The 26,366-nt window shown below is 49.2% G+C and overlaps 1 protein-coding gene across 1 annotated transcript in view; it reads right to left on the bottom strand.

Annotated features, from left to right (window-relative positions):
• Positions 1-26,366, bottom strand: part of hth (Meis homeobox homothorax) — a 380,124-nt gene that overhangs the window by 68,403 nt on the left and 285,355 nt on the right. Inside the window, exon 11 of the mRNA XM_089590775.1 lies at positions 9,692-9,768. Coding sequence (XP_089446901.1) covers positions 9,692-9,768 — 77 coding nt within the window. The remainder of the gene's footprint in view (positions 1-9,691; positions 9,769-26,366) is intronic.

Raw genomic sequence — 26,366 nt, 5'->3', positions numbered from 1 at the left:
GACAGCTCAGGTTCTGTCTCCGATTAAAAAAAATCCGGTTACCACCCTCTTTCTGTCCGTTTTCAATCGGTGTACGCCAGATGTTCGGTGGATAACTCGAGGATGTGGTCAACCCCATTTGGGAGGGGGTGATATCGCTTACGCGTCCGTTTGGCTCTTCCTTCCCTCGACGAGTGCATTTGTTCGTTGTTCCAGCACACCGAGGATCCACTGGAAGACGAGAGAACTGCTTCTCGGGGGGAGTTGCAAAGTTGAAATTATTCCCGTGATTTAATTGCCAAGTGACTGATAAGAAGCGTGCGAGGACGGAGCCGTGTTCCCGAGACAATGGGAAACTTTGCGCATAAAACGCCTGCTTGGACTCCCGCAGGAACTACTCGAACACTCTGGGCGAAGTTTAACCCTGATGAGTAATGCGCGCGCTCTCGTGGCCGGTTGTTTCGCTTTCTCCCTATCTTTTGAGCAAAAAAAAAAAAAAAAAAAAAAAAAAACTACATCCGTCAAATTAAAGAAGGGGGGAGGGAACAAAAAAGATAATTACGGTACGGGTAAAAGATTCCTCGAGCGCGCGGTATGAAGTCTCTTTTAGTCCTCGAGTTGCGGTACGAGTCTTCGGAGGCGAAACGGAAAGGTAATAAGGCAGGAGGCCTTAATTACATGTAATCCGAGGCGGGGCACGACTCTTTAGCCGCGCGCACGTGGGTAGGGGGGGAAACAAAGGAGCGAGCCCTCGAGGGCTTGTTTTCATTTGCACGCTGCAATCAATCCGCCCACATATGCTCGCTCGCAACGCACCACCGCGAGTCGTCAAGACGAGGACGGGGCTGGTGGATTGCGTTTGATGCCTGATTGTCGCGCTCCTGCCACTTGGGGGGGCCCTTCCTCTGGTTGTTCGGGTTGCCGCGAAACATCTGCCAAGCTCCCGCGGGGCTCTCGAGCTATACACAATCACGCGGCGATCATCGAGTAATGTCTTTCTTATTTTGGATCACTTTTCCATAAATGATGTACCTATTTTTTTAAAATATATTTAAAAAAAAAAAAGAGGGGTGGAAAGGATCTTTTTTTCTTTTTTCCCAAAGCCCAGGCTCATTTTTTCCCTGCAGGGCCGCAATCAAAATCTCAAAAGTGGGACGACCGCGACTTCAAAAGTCGAGGATGAAAAAAAAGGGGTAAATCCTCGAGAACGTTATTAGAGAGCTTCGTGCGCACCGCTCGGGGGCTTCTTTCCGTATACATATATATATATATTATAGTAGCGGTAGAAAAGGGAGTGATACCAAACGGCTGACGCGGCGCCGTGCACTCGACAATGGATCCTTTGCGGCGAAAAAGCGCAAAAGAAGGGAGGAGCGGTCCACCTCTCGAGAGGGCCGGAGGGGGAGAGGAACGAATGAAAGAAAGAGCGGCAATGATGAAAGCATTGTCCCCCGTTCGAGCGAGTCCCTCTTATACCTGTACGCGCAGCACCCCAGTAATGGTGAAACTACTTCCCGCGCGGATGTTCCTGGCCTGCTTTCACGGGCTCGATTCCTGTCCCTTCTCTCCGTGGCGACCACCACCGCGCCGACTACGTCCCTCTTGTCTTCCCCGGCATTGTCACCGCCGAGTCCGAGGCTCTCTCCCCTTTTTTTTTGAGCTCGGAGGGGCCGCGCCGGCGGCCTTTGTCGGAAGTGAAAATGAAACGGGGGACGGGCGCAATTTCCGCGAGATGAAAGGACGGACGCGCGAGCGTAGCCTCCGGAGAACGAGTTTCACGGGGGAGCAAAGGAAAAAAAAAGGGGGGTGTTTGACTCTGCCATTGTAATGAAAACCCTTCTGATGTCTGGCTGTCTCTTAATTTCCACGGCCTCGAGAGCTTTTCTGATAAACAAAAATATATACCAACGAGAGAGAGAGAGATTGGTCCTACTCCACTGGCGTATGGGGAGAAAAATGGATTCAATTCCAGCCGGCCTCCCTACACTCTTACGGGCAATCGTCGGACTAGACGAACGAAACCACGAGAGCCCGTAAATCCCGGCTTCTCATCCCCGCACTCGTGGAAGTTGTACGGCCAAAGGAGCAAATTTTCCCAACCCAAATCGCAGGACTGCACACACACACACGCCGCGCAAGGAAACAAGGACAGTTACATCCCGAAGCATGTATATGTACGTACAAAGGGACGGGGAAGCGGAAGTAAGTAACGGCCGAGCGGTGTAGGGCAAGCCTTTCTCGTCATTATCTCGCCCTCGTGAAAAAGGGGGCGGGGGCGGGCGCGAGTGTGCGTGCAAACCAATCGCTCGGGATCACAGATCTCCCTGCGACCGACTGCCGTCCCTAAACGCTTGGGCTTCTGTGTACGTAACGTACACACCCTCCCCTCCCCGTCCAACTCTTTCGCCGGACCCTTGACCGCCTTACCCCTAACCCTATCCTCTCTCTTTGCCCCTCGAGACGACTACGACCCTTGACTCGTGCAATAACGCGCGTTAATCCGCCCTTCTCTCTCTCTTTGTCGAAGGGGTGAACGCGACACTCGGAAAACAAACCCTTTCCCGCGTCTCTCTGTGTAATGATCGATCGACGAAAGCTGGCTCTGTGCGGGTGTACCTATACACCCCCGCTCTTCGGCGCCGAGGGAAAAACGAGAGAGAGAGAGAGAGAGAGAAAAGGGGACTCGACCCCTCGATTGTTATTCTTGGAGCGAAAACTATTGACGGAGCCGAGGCTAATGGCACGTCGAGAGATTTCCGCGTTGCTTTTCTTTCGTGTATACATATACACTTATTTGTGATTTTCACCGTGTCCATATATATACACCCTTGATATTTTGTTACATAAATTACGTCGATGAACATAGCAACGGCGACAACGGCCCCAATGTACACAAGTACGCACGCGTAAGGCTCGAGCCTAATGCAATAAGAGTTTTGTTTTCGAGTGGGTTGGCAAACTTATGCATATTGACCCTGTCGATCAGTAGTGGAGAACGAGCTTCGTCTCACCCCTCGTGCGCCTCGTAGTAATGGGCGTGTACAAGGGAGACGCGGCTGATTCGATTTCAAAGCGAGAAATGAGATTTGCATTGTTTGACGCTGAGCAAGTTTTTGGCACATTACTATGTACTCGCTTGAGGATTGACGTTTTTTTTTTGTTTTTCTTTTATACAAGGAACAAAACAATAGCGAGGATGATAATGATGGCGTACAAGGAAAAGAGAAAAATACCCCCGAGCAGGATAATTACTTTGGCCGAACAATGGTTAATATCCCCGGATGGAGAGAGAGAGAGAGAGAGAAAGCACCGGAGGACTAATCAACGTAAATCAATTAAGGCTGTGGAGCAGGACCGAGAAAAGAGTGGAAAATTTTACACGGGCACTCGCAATGCCCCCAGGCGAGAATCCAATATCTGTAGACCGGGTATGTACATGTAAGTGGAAGAAGAAGAACGCCAAACGTTAACGCTCCGGCGAGCAACAATAGTTTCGCACAATGTCCCTCGCAGCCCTTTTCTCCTCTTCGTCTCGATTACAAACACTCTAGCATATATACCACTCCCATCCGGCAACTAATACACTAATACACAGTTGGCTTGTATATATATATATATGGAGTATAGGATCGTGTGCTCCGGGGGCGAGCAAATGGAAAACGGATTGATTAATCGTAGTAATTACCGATCAGCCCCCGCTAATTAGATATCCGACTCCTCGAGGTTCTCCCGGCGAGCTTTCTCCGTCTCTCTCTCTCTTGCCTCTGGGACTTGGCGAGGGAAGGCGCGTGCGAAGGGCAAAGGCGCCGCTCGCCAAATGAGATTGTTTGACGGGGCTATCCGATATATTGGCCCCTTTTCTCCCCCTCTTCCTTTTCTTTCCTCTCGGTCGCCCTCGCTGTGGGACTGTGCACCACCTGCAGATATATACATGTATGCGCCTCTCTCTGGTCGTTAACGCAATCACGCTCATAAGGAAATAATGACGGATTTGATTTGGCTGGGTCGGGAGGAATCTCGGGAGTTAATACGACGGGGTAGACTCGTTGGGATCTGTCTCGGAACATCGCTAATTAATCGCAAGTCAGAACATTACAGATCGAGATGCCGATCATACGCTCGACGTTGCAAACTTGTGTTTTAATACACTTTTCCTAAGAGATCCGATTAAAATTCCAACTTGGGCTCAATGGAAGTTCTCGTGCAAACGTACAAGCAGGTGGGATCTAACAAGGGCCGGTCTTTATAGGAACCACGTGGTCGGCGCGATAAGAAAAATTATTCACGCTGCAGCTCGGCCGATTTCTCCCGTGCGCCGTACGTCTCGCGAGTGTGAACTAGCTCGGCTTTCCGCAGGCCCCCCTCCATCATGAACAATCGGGGGATTTAAATTAAGACGGACTCTAGATCTGCGATCGCGGTCTCTTTCTCTCTCACCTCGTTACACGCCGGGCACACACTCGTGCGCGAAGCGAGCAATTTACGATTTCAGATGCACCGGCAGAGATATTCGCGTTGCGGGTAAGCCCTCGCTGGCTCTCGAGAGCTGCACCCGGATCGCTCCGTCACTGTCCTCGAGGTGCAAGGTATACAAGCTCGGGGTGGCACGTCATTCAACGGCCTTGGGTGTTTTGGCCCTCTGCGAGTGCTCGAGTACTGGCGAATCATTGACAAAGAGTTTTTTCATACTTTTTTTTTTCCGATCCAATCTTTAAACCAATTGGTGGATGAATGCCAGTGGAATCGTTTAACTACACGGCCAAAAATATTTTTGGAGCCCAACGACTTGAGGGTGTAACGTGCGCACGCGCATAATTCCATCACTGTCGCAGGCTCGTAAAACTAAGCTCCGGGGAGCTTCCCTCCGGAGAGGACTACAAAGTATCGGCATCGCGACACGCGGGTTACGACTACCGAAACTTATGTGTGGCTGTATGTGTAATACACACGTGAAGCAAACTACGGGGGGTGTCAAGGGTAGTTATACTGTCGCGATGGTACGAAACATCCGGTCGCTCGCGCACCGCTAGAAAATTTACGGCTACTCGGCTACGATTTCTTGAAACGAAGCGTCCCTCGTTAGGGCTTCTCTCCAGTGGTCTAAATTACACTGGCAGTCCTAACGATCTTGTAACGCTCCAACATTATACGACGCGTCCAAGAGACACCCTGGGCCTATGACGCCTATACTCGATAGCTACGGAGGGAGTAAGAAAAAAAGAAAAGTTGAGTGGTAATGGAAATAGAAAAACGGAAGGGGGAACCGGTGTCGTATCCGAGTGCGCTCGCGGATCTTTGGGAAAGGTGACTCCTTACGAATCGTAATTTTTGTCACCTCCCACGCGAGAGGGACTTCTTTTTAACGCAAGAACAGATGATCATTAGAGGCTGATTTTAAGCTCTGGGTAAACTTGTTTTGTAACCCATCATACGAACGGATACTGCAACTTTGATGATCACCAACAACGTAATATTACAACCTCACAAGAGATATCTGAAATTATAATTAGCCAATAAAGAAAAAAAAAAACAGTTAACCCCGAGACCCAAGTATTTCGGGTGTGCAAATTAAAAAAACGCACCGCACCACGTATGCACGGTCACAGCGAACGGCAAAGACCATAGGTACCATCGACAAAGTCGCTCGTTAGCAGCCAGGTGCGAGTGGACGCAAAATAATAATAACACCCTAGCAGCAACGCTATTATATACAGGAGTGAAATTACGCGTGTCTCTGGCCATCCCCGATCGAATAAAACGAGCGCGTCTGCCTCTCTTCCCTGGGGCCGATAAAATTATTCCATCCGGAGTGAGCAAAGTCCCAGTAAACGACCTCGCCTACTGCGGAGCATCAACGCCGAGAGCCGCGACCGACAGCGCAGCAGCGGTAGTTGGAGCGCGAAAAAGAAGCAACGGGAGCGAGAAAGATATGAAGACGAAGATGAAGAGGAAGATAAGGACGGGAGAGGGGGGTGGGGGGAGGAAAGGGAAGAGCACTTGCCGAAATAAACGGCGTAACTGCCAAGTGGCAACGAGGGGTGTAGCGGCAAAGAGAGAGAGAGAGAGAGCCGATAAATAACCTCTAGTTTATTAGCGCGCTATGCGGGACAAGGCGAGGAGCGCGGCCAACGGTCCCCTCCTCCTCCTCCTCTTTCTCTGTGCAATGAAGCTGCTGTGGAGAAAGTGGTTAAATTAGCGGGAATATCAGTACACGCGATCGTCCTGTTGTTCAACACCGGTGATGCACTTTTACGCGGGTCGTGTTGTTTTTTTTCCCCACCAAATAGATGTATGCATTGTATATTTCACTTTTGCAAGCAACAAAACAGTTTTCGACCCCGTTTCTTTTCCCCCCCAAAAGAGAGAATGAAAATAACACACCCGAGATTTACGATCTTCAGGTGCGAAGCCGTCCTAATAACTCTTTCGCAGAGGTATGGTATACGTAGTGGTGTTTAGTCGGCACGAGCTTGTTAAATCTTCCATTGTCAAAACACTCGTCTCCCGCGCGAGAGGACGAGCAAGGCAAATCCAAGGGTCGGGCCGGCGTATGTAATTTTCGCCTATTAATTACCACGGCGACGCCGAATTTCCAAGGGAAAAACGATAATTGAAGCTCTCGGCAATCAATCGCCTCCTCGCGCAGCGAGATAACGATCGACGCGGCCGATGATCTTCCGAGCCGGTAGAAATCGAAGAGGAGGAAGAAAACGACGGCGGCCGTGTATACTTTGCTGCGGCAGTTTGTCAAGGGACAGTGGCGTCTTTACGAGGGGCTCCGCCACGGGTAGACATATAATATCGCGCATGCAGATCGCGAGCAGGTTGCCGTGCGATTTTCCAACGACGCGGCCTGCACTAGCGCGTTGTTAACAAGCTCCCGGCTACTCCGGCTCGGTTACACCGTCCTCTCTCCCTCTCTTGTGCTCGAGAGATATATGTGACGGAAAATCGCGGGCAAGAGAGGGGGGAGGTCTCCTGCTTTTTGTACCATAGCGGAGTCTTCTACTGTTCGCTCCGTCCCGGAGCAGCTGAAATAGATGGGAACTCATGCTGGCCCTTGGATTTCAGGGAATGTTATATACCCTATACCGCAGACCGACGCGTACACGCGTCTCTCCCTCCACCCTTTTTGTGACAGTGGGTGTTTGTGTACAAGTAAATTTGCAAGATTATTCATGTGGGATGACGAGATCAGCTCAAAAGACACACGAGAGTGTACCTGCTTGTGTAGCACCTGCAGCACTTTATTTGAGAGATCCATACAGGATTGGAAATTAAAAGCACCTCTACGCGAGGTATGCCTTATACTGTGCGGGAATTCAAGGCACCGTTTGTTGGCAAATGATTTCATTTGTCTCCACACACGATCTGCCTGACCAAGGAGCTGCGGATATCGCCGTGTACATGCTTGCACGCAAGCGCGGTACTGCAATTAGAATAAGCTATTTCTAAGCTGCGTCGACGCTTAGCCGAGCACGCGGCTCGCGCCAAAAAGGATTTCATCGCGGAAGAGCCGTTTTGTACGTTGCTGATGCAGAGGAACGAAAACGAGCGGGAGACAGTCTAATTGCATTACGGAAACATGAGCTCCGAGCTCGGATATACCCGCCTTTTCTCTCTATGTACGGTCGCGAGCGATAATTTCAGTAACGCGACTGAAAATTCTTTTTTTTTTTTTTTCGTTGTTGGACCTCGATGATATGGACGAGGGCGAAGCTTCAGTGCGAGGGACAATTGAGTAAAAAAAGAGCCAACGAAGCCCCACGCGGTGCGAGCGTGTAATTTTTGCATTATACTCCCATACCCCGCGGGCAGCGTGTAACAAGCCTGTATACATCATACGTATACGCGACGTTGTACGCGCGTTATGGGGACCACGAAGCAAAAAAAAATGAAAATAACCCACACACGAGAGAAAAGAGCGCGCACGCGAGCACGTGTATACGTATGTATAATACACGATATATAGGCCCCATAAACAAGTCAAAAAAAATATACATGCATATATACGCGCGCACACAGTTTCGATCGCATCCACGAGATAGAGAGAGAAAGAGAGCCCCTCCTCGCTGCGGGTCGAAAAAGAAAGGACGCGAGAGCGTACACGTCCTACGCGCAAACACGATCTTGGCACGAAGCAACACGATGTTCGGGAGATAGAGGCGACCGCAGGAAAGACGGAACAGGGGGAGTTGCTCATAAGCACGCATATAAGGATGTTGACTCGGGGCCCTCCTTAGAGTTGATTTGTGCTCAATTACCGAGCATCCGCGCTTTTTTGTATTTTCTTTCCTTTTTTTTTTTTTTTTTTTTTTTTTTTTTTCATTTGAACGTCGGCAGAGGCGAACGTCGTCAGCGGCGTCGCGACGATTTTATTTATACACGCGTGCCGAGCCCCATCCCCCCCAACCCCCACCTCCAGCCTCCCGCGTTTTCGCGACACAGCGTCGTTAAGATGCACGACGAGGAGGAGACTTTTTGGGCCGAAAAAGGGTCAAAAGGAAAAGAGAGACGCGGAAGGTTTATCCGGCGATTCATTCAGCGTTTTACTACCCGATGCTACTCTCCGTCCCTGCCTATACGAGGGGGGTAGAAGCTCCTACGTAGCCGAGCACTGATTTACGCGAGGCTCCGGTACCCTCGGCCTCTCTCTGGTATTAATAACACCTAGCCCCGAGCGCTATCTAGCTCACGTAGTCACACATTTTTTACAAAAATCACAATCCACTGCTTTCACGACCAATCAAAATTGGTAGCTCTTGAGCATGGAAAAAAAAAAAAGTAGAGGGTGTAGACACGACAAAAAAAGGGGGTTGCAGGCAAAAAAGGGAAAAGCAGCTGCAAAGGAAGTTCCTAGAAAGGGAGTAGGCGCAGGTGTTGGGAGAAAACATTTGTCGAGATGACAAAATAGCCCCAAGGCTCCCTTTTGTCCTCGAAAGCGTGGCAGAGACGAGCTCGAAGCAAAGCAATACTATAGGTACAGGCACCCCCACGAAAGGAAGGACACAGTCGCCCCTCGAGAAGGGATTAACCTCGCAAAGACGCTTTCCTCGGTCTCTCAACCCTTGCCCGATCGGGCACGGATTAACAAAGACGGGACTCCGGATTACCGAGTGCTCCGACACGCCAAACGAGAGATAAAACCCACACACCCGAGCCTTTTTCTTTTTCATTCGTTACGTAATCGCACACTTTGGGAGAGCGATTTCATCCACGTCAACGCGCGGGGAAACAGCGAAAATAGCAAACACAACAACAAAAAAACATAAATTTATTGGGAGATGGAGGTGGTGGGGGGATGAGCTCGGATTTACAGCGACAGAGCAGCGATAGGACTTGTTTTTCGGACCGTAAAGTTATCGAGGAGGAAAACTGTACGTGCGTAATACACCGAGAACAGAGCCCGGCCGTCGACGGCCCAGATACGCGAAAATCGTAAAACCACAAATGTAACGGAGTAGGCGGGGCCGACGATGGGGTGCTCTACTCCCCGCTGAACTTATTAGAGGCGTAAAACGCGATGCTTATACGTTAACGCGTTGTCAGGGAGAGCTCGACACGGCAATGGGTTACCATTGTTGATCACTGGACCTTTATTTTCTGTCCTAGTTGACCTATTTGCGTATTTATAGGTGCATCGTTGTCGCGAAAATAGCCTTTTAGTTTGTCCTCGTTGGAATCATGAGAGCTGAGAGATTCGTGTACTCACCAGTTGTTGACTTGCAGGATCGTCAGCCCCGTGTCCTGTGACAGCTGCTTCTTCTGGTCTTCCGATGGGTACGGATGCTGGAAAAAAGCAGAGGATCCGACAATTAGAGCACAGTCTCGTAAATCTGGGCATTTTTAATTGAAAATAGTAACAAAAAGTCCGTGGACGTTGGAGCTTTTTTTGGAAAATATCGCGCGAGGGCAAGATAAAGGGGGAAAAGCATCGGAGGGAAAAATTCGTTGTGCACACTGTATACATTGTATATTTTGTGCAGAGTGCACGAGAGCGCGCATATATACGTAGATGGGGCTTGGGACCATAACGCGCAGCCGAAGCGCACCTGCGGAATATTATTTATTGCTGAAAAAGTGAAAAAAAGGGGAAACGAGAGAGGATGAAAAAAAAAAAGAAAAAAAAAAAAAAAAAAAAAAAAGGAACGGAGCTACGAGAGGAGGAAAAGAAAGAGTATAGGACACGCGTTTTATCGGCGTTCGCATCGGCGCAGATGTGCTGCTGCTGTTTATCTGCCATGGCCCTCGCAACGCACGATCTATAAGGATTACTTTTGGAATGACGATTTTTATCTACAGTCTTTTTTATTGTAAATATAATAATAAAACAATGTGACTGTAAAATGAAGGGTAGGAGGGTACTTGCGGGTAGAAAAAAAAAAAAGATATCAGTTGCTGTGAACTCGAGGGTTAGAGATTGTTCTCGCAACTCATCGAACCGTGCTAACTGGCACATCCACAATAGGGAAAAAATTAACACATATCATTGGTACGTTAACAAAGTAAAAAAATTTCGTAAACAATGTATCTCGATGAACGTCGTGTTTGAGCCTTTCAGAGCTTGCAAGACCGAGCATTAGCTCTCGAAACTACCAATTTCAAAAGGCTCAGCTCGAAGCGCCGTAAATAACCGGATGAAAAAAAAACTCCCCAGTGCGCTTCGCCCCGACAAAGTAATGTCGCGCGCATGCCTTCTGTTTATTATTAAAAAACGTCGGGAGAGGGGGGATGGGGAGGGAAAAAAAGGAGCGCGCAATTTTTTTGTCAAAAAAAAAAAAAAGCTTTCACAAAAAGAATTTCACGCACAATAACAGCGGCAGCGTCGAGCAGACGGAGAGCTCGAATAAAAAATATAAAAAACGAGCTGCAGTACGGCACAGCCGCAGCGCCGGCGGCAACGGCGACTCTGCTATATGTATACGCCGCGGTACAAACCGGACACGGGGTCCCTGTACGTGATGGCCGAAACATAAAAGCTCCGTATATGGCGCTTGCAGTGTAGAGTGTGGGTGCACGTCCGTGGTAGGTAGGTATATATATACAGCATCCGCGTCATATTTTTACGCAATTAGCACGTGGCGAGATCGGGCCCCGTACGGTATCACGGCCGACTTTTTGCCCGACGACTATGTGCCACTACACGTAATAATAATATGTACCCATGTATGCACACTGCGGACGTGCCAGCGGTATACAAAGGGAGGACGCTACGGCGTGCGGTATTTTCGGAAACCACGCAGGCCGACCGCGACTCGCACCTCTCCCTGCCCACCCCTCGATCGGTATATCATGTTTCTTGGAGGCGAGCCATGAAACCGAGAGGGACACTGGTGGAGTATAAGAAAAAAAAAAAAAATAAGAAGCCTTCACCGTACCTACCACCACAATAACCACCAACGCCACTTTTATGTATCCCTTGCTCGATGTAACAAACAAAAAAAAAAAAAAGAAAGATTTTCTTATCCTAATTAAAGCAAAGACGGCGGGCGCCTATTGTTAACGAGGATAGCACGCCGTGGCGGATATTGTGCACGAGAGGGCTATGGCTTTTCATTGTAAAAGGTTCGCAGTGGCTGCTCGCTGAAACACAATACTACCCCCTTCTCTTTTTTCGGTCGAAAGCACGTTTTTCATTACAAATTCTTTTTTTTTTTTTCTTTTTTTCCTCCCGGATAGAATATCAGGGGAAAAACTACGAAAATATACATAGATACGATATCCTTGTCTCGCGATAACGATCCTCTCTGATTTTTCCCGAGTGATTTATAACCCGCGCGCGATAAAATTTTCCCAAGATACCCATTAGGCGTAGCGCAAGAAGAAAAGTTACTGCAAGCAGGTTACATGGCAAGGACCACTGTTGAAACGATCCTCCACGGGGACGGATGGTGGTATACAAGTGTACAGGATGGCCGGCAAGTGTGTGGGTAGCGACGTAAATCAGAAACAGCAGGTGCGCGAAACAGCGCTACGAACACGGACGAATTAGCAAAGATACACCGGCGAACGGGCACAAGGGGCAGAAGAGAGAGAGAGAGAGAGAGAAAGGAAAAGAACACAGGCAGCCGGTATATGTATACAAGTATAGGTACATTGTACAAGGAGCGGTGAATGGCGTGGCGAGCGGAAAGAGAGTATCGTCTATCATTCCCTCCTCCCCGGCCTCTGGCCCGCGAATTTCTCCGGTATATATGCATAAAACAATCAAGATAATTGCCGAAGCTTCGTGGGGACTCTCCGGTGCGCCCGCTATCTCTCTTGTCCCTGGAAAGACACTCGGAAAGCGGGGGGGGGGTATAGGGTAAGGAAAGAAGGTGGGGTCGGAAGGCCAGTGCGAGAAGAGACGAGAGTCGAGAGCACGAGCTATCCAATTACATTGAAAACAATAGTCTTAAGTGCTGCCGGCGGCCCGTTCTGCTCTGCTCTCTCCGCCCCGGCTCGCCCTCCTCCTCTTGCTCTACTATACCTCCGGCTCTCCGTGTTCATATTGTATATACCCTTCGAGATGGACTTTCTCGCTCATGGTTTTCGCTAAGCGAGACAACGATGTATTTTGCAACGACTTGAACTATATGCTGTCCTTTTTTTTTTTCACCGGTGTCCTCCTCCTTGTACATTTACATCGACGTTTTACAAGTGCACAAGTAGGGAGATAACAACTAATAGAGTCAAGTTGAGAGCGTATGATTAGCGTCACGGGCAAGGGAAATTGATTCATTTTCGCATTAATACACAGCAGCAGCAGCAAAGTCTCCCACTTCTCCCGGTATACCTACTCGGAAAGCGCCGGGGAAAAGTAAGATTCAATTTCGACCAAACTTTATTCCTTCTTTATGGATCGACGTCGTTCCCGCCAGACGTCTCCGTAGGAGAGAAAAGGAGCAAAGGAAGAGGTGGAAAGGGGCAGGAGGGAGCAAACGTACCTCTATACCCACGGGGTAGCTCGAGGGGGTGGGCCTTCCCGTTCCTGTGTAACTGAATTAACCCATTCGGGAGGGTGGGCCTCGCCTAAACAAGCGATAAAATGAGAATGAGCACTAAAAAGACAATATGAAAACCATTCGAGAGAGACTTTCTCGGCCCTTCCTCGAGAGAGGGGGCACAAAATGACTATGTGGAACCTAAGGAGGAGGAGGCGCAAAATGAGGCCTATTGCTTTCCGACGATTTCATCACGACCGGCCGGGAACAGCTGCATGTGAGCCATTATTGCGTGACTCCTCCTTGGCTTGTTTGCTCACGTGACGGCGACTATTATTTTTAAAATTCAATAGTCATGGCTTTTGACGAAGGAAACACGATGATTGCACTGCTGTAGGGATGAATCGGATGATTGTAGACGTTAAAATATGGTTTTGAAAAAAAGAGCCAGTATTGTTTCCGTATAGGTAAAAGAGTAGATGTAGCGTTCTGATTTGAGGTATCCTTGGGTGAAAAACACAGTGAATCTCGGCCGATTCCAATGGGAAATCGACGAGTCCACCGAAGCAGATCTGCAAAGACAGCAACTGTGGGACGTCATGACTCGAACCTCGGGCGACAATTTGCGCCCGTCGCGTGCGCCGCGTCAGAACGACGAGCCTCCGGGACCGCCTCCTCCGGACAACGTCGTCTCCCTAGACGCGATCCAGCCATTTTCGAGGCGGGAGAAGAGCCGCCCGAATGACACGCCGATGACGAGCCGACCTGCTGACTCGGGCTAACGAGCGAGGCGTGGGACACACACTCGTGTACATATATATATATCTATACGCAACCAAGAGAGAAAAGAGAGAGCGCCTCGTCATCGTGTTCTCGCTCGTTTGCTCTTTCTCTCCTGTCGCCGCTGCTGCACACCTAGGCGTGGTGCCGATACGCCGCGTGACGCTTTGGCGTTGACGCGGACAGTTTCGCCGGGGAGAGAGGATGAGCTCTACGTGCCTCGTTCGATTTAGCTACCGTGGACCATGTGCCACGGGGAGCGAGGCTCTTTTATCCGCTTGGCGCTCGGTGTCGCGTTAACGATAGGGCTTGTTTGCGAGGAGAGTTTTAAGGGCCGAGATGTTACGTTACTCGCGAAACGTCGAGAGGTGTGGAAACGATTTCTAACAATTTTTTGGCGGGGGAGTCGAAATTTTTTTTTTTTTATAGCCTCGAGACCACAAAAAAAAAAGAAGGCAAGCGCGTCACTCGATTTCGTCCGCCCTTCACCTCCAGCATCGACTGCTGGGGATATTAGGTGCAGGTATATTTTCACGATAAGGGGGTGGCATAAACTCGTTACCCCGAGGGATGGTTATTCAATTTCGGCGTTAAAATCCTCTAATGTGCCGTTATTGCCAGACGCCGGTGGAGCGGTAATGGCCACGTCGCCGAGTTGAAAACTCCTCGCCACCACCACCACTCGGGGTCTCGATCTCCAAAGAAAGGAGCCGCTCCTCGGCATATTAACGGCACTACTATACCCTCCTTATTTTCCTCCCTGCCCGGGAGTATATATATATATATATACACATATTTACACTCGTGAATTTTTTCTACGTCTCCACAACCGATTGATGCCGATTTTTTTTTTTACTTCGCGTCGAAGAAAGCGACGAATCAATCGCGTCGTGCGAGTTCCCACGCTCGTCGACGAAAAAGTCCGCGAGCCGATGTAAGCGACGTGTAATTGCGCGACAGGGTACAATGGAATTCAAGATGGGACGTCGCGGATATGTTGAAACTTGGATGGGCATCGATAGATAGCCCCGATAACCGAGGGATATGCGTCGAGTCATCGCCGGAGAAAAGCCCCGTATCGCGCATATATATATTTTACCTCGTCATCGGCCGGAGGATCTCTATCTCTAGTGCGGGGCTAAGCCACTACGTAGCCGTAGAGATGCAAATCTTTTGGTCCACGTGACGAATGGGTTTTGGTTTAACGAGCCCATCACGAGCAATCGTACCGCGCACTACGGGACCATGGCCTTTTGGACTAAGGTACACACGTTGAAGACGCAATTTCTCGGCCAACATGGGACTCAAAGTGACGCTGATTACCACAAACTACCGCGTTCTCTTGTCGTCGCGAATCGATCGTCCAAACGTGCGACTACGAGAATCCCGGGGCGTGGGAGATCGAGGAGGTGAACGAGCTGGATCTGCACTACACGTGGACAAAGTCGGGCGTGGCTGGTACTTCGAGGGGGGTGCCACGCCACCTCGATCACGTCTCGGCCGAGGCCCTGTCATTATCACACGCGAGGGCTGCCGGGCATAGGCCACTGGCTTACATTGGCTTGCACAAAGTGAATGCACGACGAGTGGGACTGCATAATGTATGGTAGGTGGGTCGTCGTCATCGTCGCCGTTGCCACGTGTTCCGGGGGGTTAGAGGGAAGGAGCAAAAGGAGCACCGGGGCCAGCAGAGAGAGCGGTACACGAGAGGGAGAGTTGGACGTGTCCTCGTCACCTCGGGTACACGTATATAGGTGCCGCATCGCCGACAAGGACGAGGAGGGAGCCACACCCCTCTCATTGTTCCTGGACAGTGTCCCGGAGCACGAGAGGGAGAGAAGCCAATCGAGCAATTCCCTCTCGTCTAATATCATCGGGGTTCAATCTGCACCTCTTAGTTCCTACCCCTGTATCTCCCTCTCTCTTCCTCGCACGACACGGGCACACTGACCTCGGGAAGCACACTTACGTGCTCAATGAGTAGGAGGAGGAGGTACAGACCGACGCTTTGTCCGTATAGCTATCTCCGTCCATCTGTTTCGCGTGTTCTCCGGAGCATCGGAGGGCTCCGGGTATCTGCCTTTGTCTGCCAATTTCATTGATTAGATCACCTCTGGCTTATCAGGACTCCTCCCCCTCCCACCGGACTCTCTTTTCCGCAGTTGTTTGCAGACCTATAGACACGCGACTGATTGCACCGCACTAATGAAATGACTAAGGGCTATAGCCAAGGGTTCAGAAATAAAAAGAGATGGGGGGAAGGGGGGCCTAATCTCGTGTGTTGCGCGAAATAGAAGGTGGACAGGGTGCCGGCCGAGGGGAGACGGAAGGAAGTAAGAACTGGAGGAGAAGGGGTTCCACCTTGGACGGTGACAAGATAAAACACTCGTTCGCCGGTGCGGTTGGCTGGACGTACACCACTAGTGGAGGTGAGGGACCAAAGGGGACGGGGGCGAGGAGTTTGATTAGTTCTCGGTGGCGCCATACTTTTTTCCAACCCTGCCAAGTGACACCGAGACGTATGGACCAAATCTGAGGTTTATCCTTGCAACTGTTTCAAATAAATAAACTATGGCCGTGCATCCCGTTTGAGCAATCGTTACGTAGCTGAGCCAAATAAAAACGTCGGGAAAGAAAATTACAGGCCTCGGGGCGGATCATTGAAAATCGGCGGAAACCCATGGGGGAGGGAATCGAAGCGCAACGAGGAAAGGGAGGGTGATCGTGCAGCCCGTATAGCAATAAACGGCAATCGTCACGATTTTCCGTGAGCGTCGTGAATAATCGAGCTGCACGCGGTGAAATTCGGTACCACCACCACTGCCCCATTACCTACCCTGGAAACGATACATGGATAGAAAGCGAGAGAGCACACGTAAAGGAGCAGAGAGAGAGAGATAAGGGCAACGGGTGGGGATAATTATAACATTCGTGCGTTTAGCCGGGGCGAACCTCCTCCAGTGCCTCCTCCTCCTCCTCGCGTATACAGCGTATCGTGTGCTTGTATGTAGGGTACGTGTCGTACACACGTGCACTGTATATGGACGCCTCGGGCGAGCCGACCCCCCAACCCATTTTGTGCGGATATGCACGTGTGTACATACCTACACACAAACCCCTTATGTAGCTTCGAGTCTGTGAGAGTAGGTGTATAGTTCGGGACTCATGGATGCTCGCTCCGGAACCCGGCAATCATCATCCCCCCGCGCTGCGCTTTCAGTCAGTCTTTCCCGTTGCTATTTAATTATCCATTTAGAGCGTATAATTTTCTCCCCGGGCTCGCAGTCGATCCTTTTTTTACACCACGCTCTCTCTCTCTTTCTCTCTGTTTTTTTTTTTTTTTTTTTTCCCCCTTTCTCTTCGGACGCCAAATGCTCTCTATCTCTTCATTTCTCGATCTCTCGGTTGCGACCCCTTACATGCACCCGCTGTACATCCCAAGTTTGGCAATCGAGAAGCGTGCGAGTGTCGGGAGCGTGGGAGTAACGATATACATCACACGCAATGTTTTAATCGAAGGATCACAGCGCATGTTTTTTGAACAAGAAGGAGGTAGGGGGGATGAAATAACCGAAATTTCAGATAATTTAATGACGGTAGGTGGGTACAACGCTGGCGGTGGTGTTACGCGCAATTTCCATGTATAATGAAGTCGGGGTATCAAATATTCGCGGCCTCGGAGAGCTCGCGTCGAGCGGACTTTGCATGTATATGTATATAAATTTTGGGGGTGACGCGTGTATATATATATACAGGGAGAGAGTTCGATCGGCATCTCTCGTGTGTACGCACACGCGATCGTGTGCCGGGCGCGCAAAAGTCCCCTAAGGCGACGCTGTGGAGTACAGCGGGAACGGCCTCGTAAACGGGGGCGCGGGGGATATTGGCTGAGCGTCGCACGCCCGATTTTTGTACGTACCAGCCATATACCTAATACGTGCGCGTACGAAAAACCCGTTTAGTGTCAATTTATTCGGGATTCCCGAGATTTTCCCAAGGCTTTGGGTTATTGGCGATCGCGAGCCTCGTACCCATCGGCCGTTTGCATAATATTGTATTTATTCCGTCTTGCAACCCCCCTCTGCTCTATATATGTAAGCTACGCGACCCACGCGGGGCCATAGACTACGTATGGTTGTATCACGTGTACGGCAAACCGGGAGGTGAAACGGGGAGATGGAAGCAGGAGGAATAAAAAAAGAACGAGAGGTGGTGGTGGCTCTCGGGCATAAGCCGCTGCCGAGGAGGGCCGAAATGGGTTTCTATGTTCGAGCCAGCCGAGTTACAAGCGCTTACATATATCGGGGCGGCGGCGGGGGGGGAGTATAGCCCCGCGAGCGAGGCGTGCCCATTCAACGACGAGCAATTTGGATCCGGCACGTTATTGGACGCGCACTATACTCCTCTCCGTGAAGTTTTTCTCCTTCGTCTTCTTCTTTTTCTCTCCTCCTCGTCGTTGTTTTTGTTCCTTTTTCCTTTTTTTTCATTCTGCGCCTCTGCTTTACTTCTTTTTCGCTCTTCCTCTGTGCTTTTTTTCTTTCCTAACGTTCCCTCAGTTTCAGCCCCCCCCCCCGGCTGCAAAGAGGGATCAGGAAAACTCTCCAACGATGGAACTCCGATGCAAGACTCATACATAGCCTCTGCTCTTTGGCTATGCAATATTTTGGTTTTGGAATATTGTATTGAAAAAGAGGAAGAAAAAATTGAAATTTAACAAAGCGAGTCGTGTAAACGCGCGAGATTGAAAATTAATGGTCGGTAGCTATTAATTACCGTCCGTGGCTGCCGAGCGGCGCACTGATTTATGAGACGCGAGAGCCATTAATATTCCTCCTCCCATCCGAGTGGAGACGTCTCGGATTCGAAAAAAAAGGGCTATTATATCGCAGAAACAGCCGATTCTCGCGCGCTTCCGGTGATACGGCTCGTTGGAGCAGCGGCGACCTTTGGACCTTGCGATAAGCAGTGACAAAGATATCGCGAAAACCCACGGGGAGAAAAGGCTCTTGATTGATGCTCCGATGTGCGGGTATGCATCGATACTTGCGCAATTGCAATAATCACAACGAGCCGCGTCAATCATCGGCTGCGGTTGTGCGAGCGACTGGTATTGTCTGGCACACACGAAGCGAATGGGAAAAAAATTTTTCGAGTGATTGACACGACGACTGGGCGGCTCTATTCGTTACAACGAAATGTATAGCGTTACGGAGAAAAGTCAACTCCGCCTTTGAGAAAACTCTACTAATCATATTATATTTTACAACACTAGCCATTCATCCGTTGGAGCACCAGAGAAGACAACGCTTCATATACATATATGCTTTACGCGTAAACGATGTACAATGTACACAACAGCTGGACGGGCAGACAGGTATGATTGTCAGCGCCCACGGCCCGAAGTCCTGAGCCTTTTGATGGGCCATTTGCAGGGCACTACCGAAGCGTTTGCGCATACTTCTCTGCATCGCTCGCCTCTGCAATTGATTGAGATGTGCTTGTTAATTGTTTTTCCCTCTGTACACACTTGCATGATGAAATTACTTTGCATGCAAATCGGCACGCCTCCTCCTTAATTTGCAATAACATGATTCCTTTTTTTTTTTTTTAAATTATCATTTTAAGGTGGGTACAGTTTTCCATTCACGCGAAGGTAAATGTGTACAACAAGCAAACAAGAGAAGGGAAAAAAAAAACAACGGGGGATAATTAATTCAACGGAATGAATTTCCAACGGGAGCGCTGGCGGCTGCGAAAGAAAATTTGCACTTCAATTACGGTAAAAGCTCCCGTGCAACAAAACAAAGGATAAATACAGCGCGAGGCTTCGAAAAATCGGAAAATCAGAGCTTACACATCGGAGGGAAATAAAAAGCGCACCGACGGATTTTACACGTACAAACGTTATAGTCGCGTTGAAAAAAAAAAAAAAAAAAAAAAAAAAAAACAAAGAAAAAAAGAGACGGAAAAAATAGGTAAAATCGCGTTCACCCGCGCGTCGCTATCGGTAAAAAAAAAAAAAAAAAAAAAAAAAAAAAAAAACAAGCATCGAGGGGGTGTGGCCGGGTTGCAGCAGCCCCGGCGGATAATGCCGCGTTAAATCGATTTTGCGCATCCGCAAAAATGACGCGTCATCGGATTTTAAAAGCCCCGCGGGAAGCAGCGAGGGTATACACGGGGTGTGCGAGCCCGAGCTGACGCCACGTGATTTTCATCGCTGTAATAATGCGCCGAGCCGGGGCGCGCTATCGATGCCCGCCTCCCCCGCCTATATGTATATACGATGTGCCCCTGGGCGCAAAACCTGGCCGGACAGCCGGAGAAAGGGAGAGGGATGCAAGCTCGGTTTTATCGTTGCAATTTCGCGCCGCGGCTATGTGGTCCAGGGAGGGAGAGATTACGAATGCACTTTTCCAATTTTTTTGCGCCGTTTACCTCACAATTACTATCTTTTTGACTAATGAACTTTTTTTTCGGCCGCGCTGCTTCTATAGTTACAGTTTTTTTTTTGCTGGAAGGTGTCTCGTATCCACTATAGTAATTAAAGCTCGATTAGCAATCGATTGATTGAGAAAAAAATCACCCCTTGCCCTAAAAACTAAGCAACATGTAAATAACCAGCATCAGTAGGCGATAGAATAGTATACAGCAGAATCGTTGTTTTTCGTCGTGATCCTTTTGCAAGTGGCATCACGCGCGAGCAAGGAATCTCGGCACCGCGGGACAAAAGACGGCCCCTCGCTCGATCATTGCACCGGGCATGATGATGATCCGGGTCGTCTCGGTCAATTAAGTCGCTGAAATTCAGTGCAGGGTCCACGCGATCGGCGACAAAAAAGCCCTTCGACCGGATCGTTATCGTTACTTCATACAGCGCCGTTAGCGCTCCGCGATGCCAACTCGGGAGGGTGTTGTTTACGCTCTCTATATATATGGCGAACTACTCTCGTATCTCTACTTGAAAAATATCGGAATAAGAAGATAATTTCCGATAACAAGTGGAGTCGTTGCGAACTACTAACGATCGATCTACTTAAACATATATGTCACGGCTTCGTCATTGAGCTTCATTTCGCATTTGTCTTTATGAATGTCAGGTTTTACGATAAAAGTATGATTGGGTACATTACTAAACGTCGCATTACGCGTGCACCCGATTTCTGTAAAATATCTGTGAGAATCACTAAATGAACTCTCGTGGGTTCAATGATTTGGTTCAAGTGAGTTGTTGAATGAGAAAACCTTTTGCACTAACGAAAAGGAGAAAGAATGAACGCAGGGAGCAAAAAAGTCCCGAGGAGAGAGGTATTTATGCTTCCTCGTTGAATTCGCGCGCGTTTACTTCCTGCCCCTCGACAAACAACGTCAGCGAGACGCTCCGTAATTTGTACGAATGGGAGCATATAGGCACCATCACATACCCCATGGCGCTACGTACAGGTATACACTTAACGGCTCGACGCAGCTGCATATGGTACAACAGTAGCGGCACGAGTCGAATGGTATGGGTTAATTATCACCGGATTGCCAGTCGTCGTCTTTATCGCGGTCGCGTCTCACCCGGCTACTAATAGGCTCGCAGGCGCGGAACAAAAGTTATTGACTACCGGTATGCGTTTCTTACTTCGTTCCCCGCGTGTGCCCTCGGAGCTTCTTTATCGGTCACTTTAGCCAACCCCCGGTCATAATTAAGCCGAAGCTCGCCGGGAGAAAAACGTGAGAATAAGGCGGGGCGCACTCTACATGCGTGAGTTTTTTTTTTTTTTTTTTTTCTTTTCAATTTACAACTATATAAGTCAAGGCAATTGGAACAGCAAGGAGAGTTGGACGGGGGAGCGATTGAAATACTTAATTTTGAAGAAACAACAAGGATTCGCATGGGGTTCATTAAAAACCGATGGTTATCGGATCCGGAGGAGGGTACGAGCATCTTGATAGGGGGGGGGGGGTGGCACGAAATGCAAGAAACAAAATATTTTGACGAATGAAGCGGCACGGCGAGATGGGTGTCCTCGATTTTTCCGTCGAAAAATTCCTGAGATTCCCGCGGCGCGCTTATCAAGATCGTCCCCCGGTATGTACCGACCAAGAGCCCTCTCGAGCGCACGATCATTTTACACTTGGGGGCCAACGCACCGGAGGAGAAAAAAAATAAAAAGAGGCAGTGCTGCGCATGTACAACGTATACACCTATATTTGGCCAAGAGGACGGAGATAAAAAAAATAGAGAAATTATAAAAAAAAAAAAAAGGCAAAAGTGCTGCAAAGTACGTAGGTATCGGCCCCTGGGCGCGCGCGCTCAGACTGACAGACGGATGTGTATATATTTTTACGCGAAGCCCCAGTCCGATAATCCGTTCGCTGTTTTATGGCTGCGCAACGCGGCTAACGTCACTCGTACCGAGCGCAATATGAATTTCACGTGCTCCGGTCTTTCTCGCGTATACATAGAGAGTTTTGCCCTCCGCGTATCTATTGCGCTGCGCCATAAATTCCCGCGAGTGTGTAGATGTATACATAGCGAGGGAGGAGGATTTTAACAAAAATCTGCATATTCGTTTACGGATGCTCGACGGACGGAATGACGTGTTTGTCGATGAGCCCCTACGATGCGGTGTGTACGTAACCATATACAGGCTCTCGTTGGCGGTTGTTTGCAAATGCATTAGGATGTAAACGAGTGACTTTTGCATTTTTGAATTTTTCGCGCTACCACCGTTCGTGGGCACTTTTTTTGAGGGGGAGGTGGCCTACGCGCCAAAGTATTCGATTTTTCGTTTATTTATTGCTTAATCACGAGCTCTTTCGCTTCGATAAATGTTGGAGAAATTAGTTTTGTTTTTATGAGCTCCGCCGTGCGCGGCTGGAATGGAAATTTTATTCCACACGGGTGAACCTGGGCGCTTTTGTTTTTCGAGGGCCGTTTTATTTTGGAAATATTTTGCGAGTCGTAAAAAGGATTTTTCGCGCAGCTGCGTCGGACAGTTTGATCTGAAAATGGAACAAAAAACAACAAATATCTTTGTCTTTCAGAGCAGATTAAATGGGAATATTCGTAGCACAAAATACAGGGACATTCAAAAGTACTTTATGTGGAAACATCGTGTGATTTAGGAGCTGTGTAACGCTCTGATTGGATTGACAAGATGTATGTTAACGCTTACAGTCCTACAGTTTTTTTTGTACTCTCCGTAGAAATTCAGTTTTGCCATTTATACTTCTAGTCACACAATTCTTTCAATTCGATCGACGTGTGCCGTTGTATTCCTTGAAAAACTCCGACATCTTCAAGGTAAATTAAAAATCAACATAGACACCAACGTAATTTTTTTTTTTTCTTAAGATCGCACAACTAACTGACCAGTAATTATTTAATTTACGAAGCAATAATTATGTATCTCGATTGTTTTTTTATAAAGAAAGTAAGCCCCAATTTAAGCCAAAATAGGCAATGCCACAATATTTACGCCAGAAAAGACGCAGCCCTCACCGCGCAGCCATGACATCTTTGGCCCAGGCAGCATCGCACCAGAGATTCAGCCACGGAGAGATATAATACAACGCATCCGCCCGAAAGCCCGGCGAAGCGTAATTTTGACGGCATTTCGAAGTCATCGAGGCTGGACGAGCCGGTAATTAGGCGAAGCCATCAGCTGCGCAGAACACAGTCCGGTCGCCCAGGCGTGTCCACAGCTCCTACTCTGCCATCCCCGACCTGGTAAGGTATTAGCGACGCACAGTAGGTATGTACATATATAATGGGAACAGCAGCGATATGCCCCGGCTAGTCTCTCCAGCAATTACCGATAGCCATACTGGCTCTCTCGCGCTCTACTATACGTCGTGTACACGACAAATGCATTTCACCCGTTCCATTACCGCTCGGCTTGCAAAGCTCCGTACATATACTCTCCTTGTGCTGTCTTGTTGCTATACCACCAGAGGAGCTGCTCATTCGATTCGCTCATGGAGATCGGCTTTACGAGCACGGGTTTCCACGCTCGGCTGATCGACTGGTGGTTCAGCCGGTGATTTTTCAAAATATTTCCAAACCAATTGACCCAGTCATTTTTTATTCCCTTCTCACTTTGATTTTCAATCAGGGGTGGCAAAATAACGTGCAATGTACGAGCAGTCGCACGCACGCCTTGGTTGCACAAACCGCGGATATTTACAATGGCCACGAGCTTCATCCTCCGGCACCACCACCAACCCTGCCCAGGACCGATGGGATGGACGAGAGAGGAAGGGCAGGGGTGTCGTGACCCTTTCCCCACCTCCTGCAGGTATACGCATATACAACAACGTATGAGCAGACGTGCCGCGGAATATATGAATAATAATGGCCGGGGAGTCATCGGGGCCCGCAAACCACAGTCACCACCGTCGCAGCGCGTTATGAGCGGCGTCGAGACCATACTATAGGCATCCACCACCGGTGCGGCTGTTGGCGGGTGATGTACTAGCGAGAGCCGCGCGACACACGGCCCCGATTCGCACTGATTAGCGCTATCTGTAACGATGCCCCCTTCCCCGTCCCCCTCCGATGCGTAATCTCGCCGTCATCGAGAGATCCCCCGGGTGTTGTCCTGCTGCATCGTGTACGCTCTGGTCCACTTTTTAAATGCCCTTTTTTTCGCGATTTTTGCCAAGCGACGAGCTTTCGACAAATGCGAGCGATTATCCGAGATTACGCGAGAACGCTGCATCGGGTATCGGATCATTCGACGGTTCGACTGGTCCAGCGGTGGGACGCACCAATGATTTGTGCTCGCTGTTCCTTTTTACCATCTGTTTTTTTTTTCTTCCCCATATTCCAGGTTCATTACACGTTTGCTCCATCTCCGTGAAACTTGTGATGTACAATGTGCATCATCTCGGGCTTGTGCAGAAGAAATAAAAGATACTCGGTGCCGAAGAATCCTCGGGAAGGCGTGTCCCACTGAGGGCGCGAAGTGAAAATACGACGCGGGTAATGACCAAGAGTCGGGCTGCAGCAACGACTAGTGGTTTTTTGCAAGCTCCGCCGGTAGTTTATGGATTCCTCTGCGGCTTCATTTTCTTTACGAAGGAGGGGAACAAAAGGTCCGTCTTCTTTTCAGTCGATAGAGTATCACTTCTCAATTATCGTGCTACGAAAAAACACAATGTTGTTTGGCTCAACTGTACGTTTATACCTGTACTGCTGTAGCCACGCGTACAAACAACTTCAAAGTCGCGAGTATATATACATATACGTACAATCGAAGGACTTTTTTGTTTACTCGAAGACGAAGCACAAAAAGACTGCAAAACATAAAGGAGGTGGGAGGAAACGTATGAGAGCCGAACACAACCACAATGTATACCTACGTACATGCACACTACGTCATCCTCGGTGCGACAGATTCGACGTGCTTCATGCTTAAAGAAGATTTCCGAGTCAGCCGGATAATTGGCACTAATCTATAAGTTTACGACTCCGCGAGTATGAAGAAGTCCATCTCCTCCTCCTCCTTTACGGTATATACACATATATGTGCGTGGTAGCCGTTGAGGGACTTTTCCTCTTGTTCGGCGCAAAGTTAGCCGGCCGGTTCTCGCTCAGGAAATTGCTCGCGGCGTTATCGAACGACCAGCGAACAAAGTCGATCTAAATTATTGCACCGCTCGTACCCACGTTCAGGCGTACACGTTATTACACGGCCAAGGAGAAGAAGAAAAAGAGGGAGATCGACGGGCTCGCCAACATCAGCCCCTTTGGCAGGGAGAATATTATTATTATTTATTCCCAGGCCCACGCGGACGGGTACCCTCTGTTGTTTTCTGTACTCGTGCATTGCACGCAACTAACGATTTACTCCCCCCACACAGGTATTATCGACAGATCCCCTCTCACACTATCCGACATTGTACTACTTCCCTCTTATGTTTCGTATACTCCAGAAAATCGTTTCTTCGACAGTCCGCTATTTCGTTCTGATCTCTTGTACACCTCACCTTTACCCAATGAGATAAGAGCATACGAGTGTGCGTATAGATCGACTCGCGTGTAATATTATGCTCGAAAGAGAAGTGTGTAAGTATATCTTAATGCAGTTGTGCACACACATACATAGGTGTGATGGATTCACCTTACGATGGACTCGCGCTCGGTGTGTTCCCTCTCGAGAATGACGCGGGACTTTTTCGACGCATTAGCTAATGGGTTTGAGAAGCACAACGCGATGTGTATCTCCGCGCGGGGGGAGATCGAGTGTATATTTTTGCGCTCGGCTAATGCGGTGTAAAAAAGATCTCGAGCGACGCGAGGTGCCATCTGGAAATGAGCTCTTTGGCAGTGTGGGGAGGGAAAAAAAAAAAAAAAAAAAGAAAGAAAATTCCACCGTAACATTGATAATCCCCGACAGTCGATGAAGCCAAGAAAGTCAAACAGACCTGGTGCCGTTGCGGACCGCGTTTCAGATCCGACCCTACGTCCAGCTGGTGGTAGATAAGCGTTCGACGTGAAGCATGACGAGTCGCGGGCGAGCGTCGAAAGCCGGATTCGCGGATAACATTGTCCCCGCTACCGCAGCCGGTGAATGGCGCGTCGAAAGCTCGCTCGCGATAAGTCCGCGCTGGCACCGGAGGAGGAAAATCGGATCCACCCCCCCCCAAACCCACCCCCGATGGTATGGATTTAGACCTGTACGGTGGCTCTGG

The sequence above is a fragment of the Copidosoma floridanum genome, unplaced genomic scaffold (genome assembly GCF_036245765.1).
Source record: "Copidosoma floridanum isolate Cflo_tuat_1 unplaced genomic scaffold, Cflo_Japanese_pri ptg000013l, whole genome shotgun sequence".
Taxonomy (NCBI): domain Eukaryota; kingdom Metazoa; phylum Arthropoda; class Insecta; order Hymenoptera; family Encyrtidae; genus Copidosoma; species Copidosoma floridanum.
Note: the sequence above shows the minus strand (reverse complement) of the source record. Positions and strands in the feature narration are given on the sequence as shown.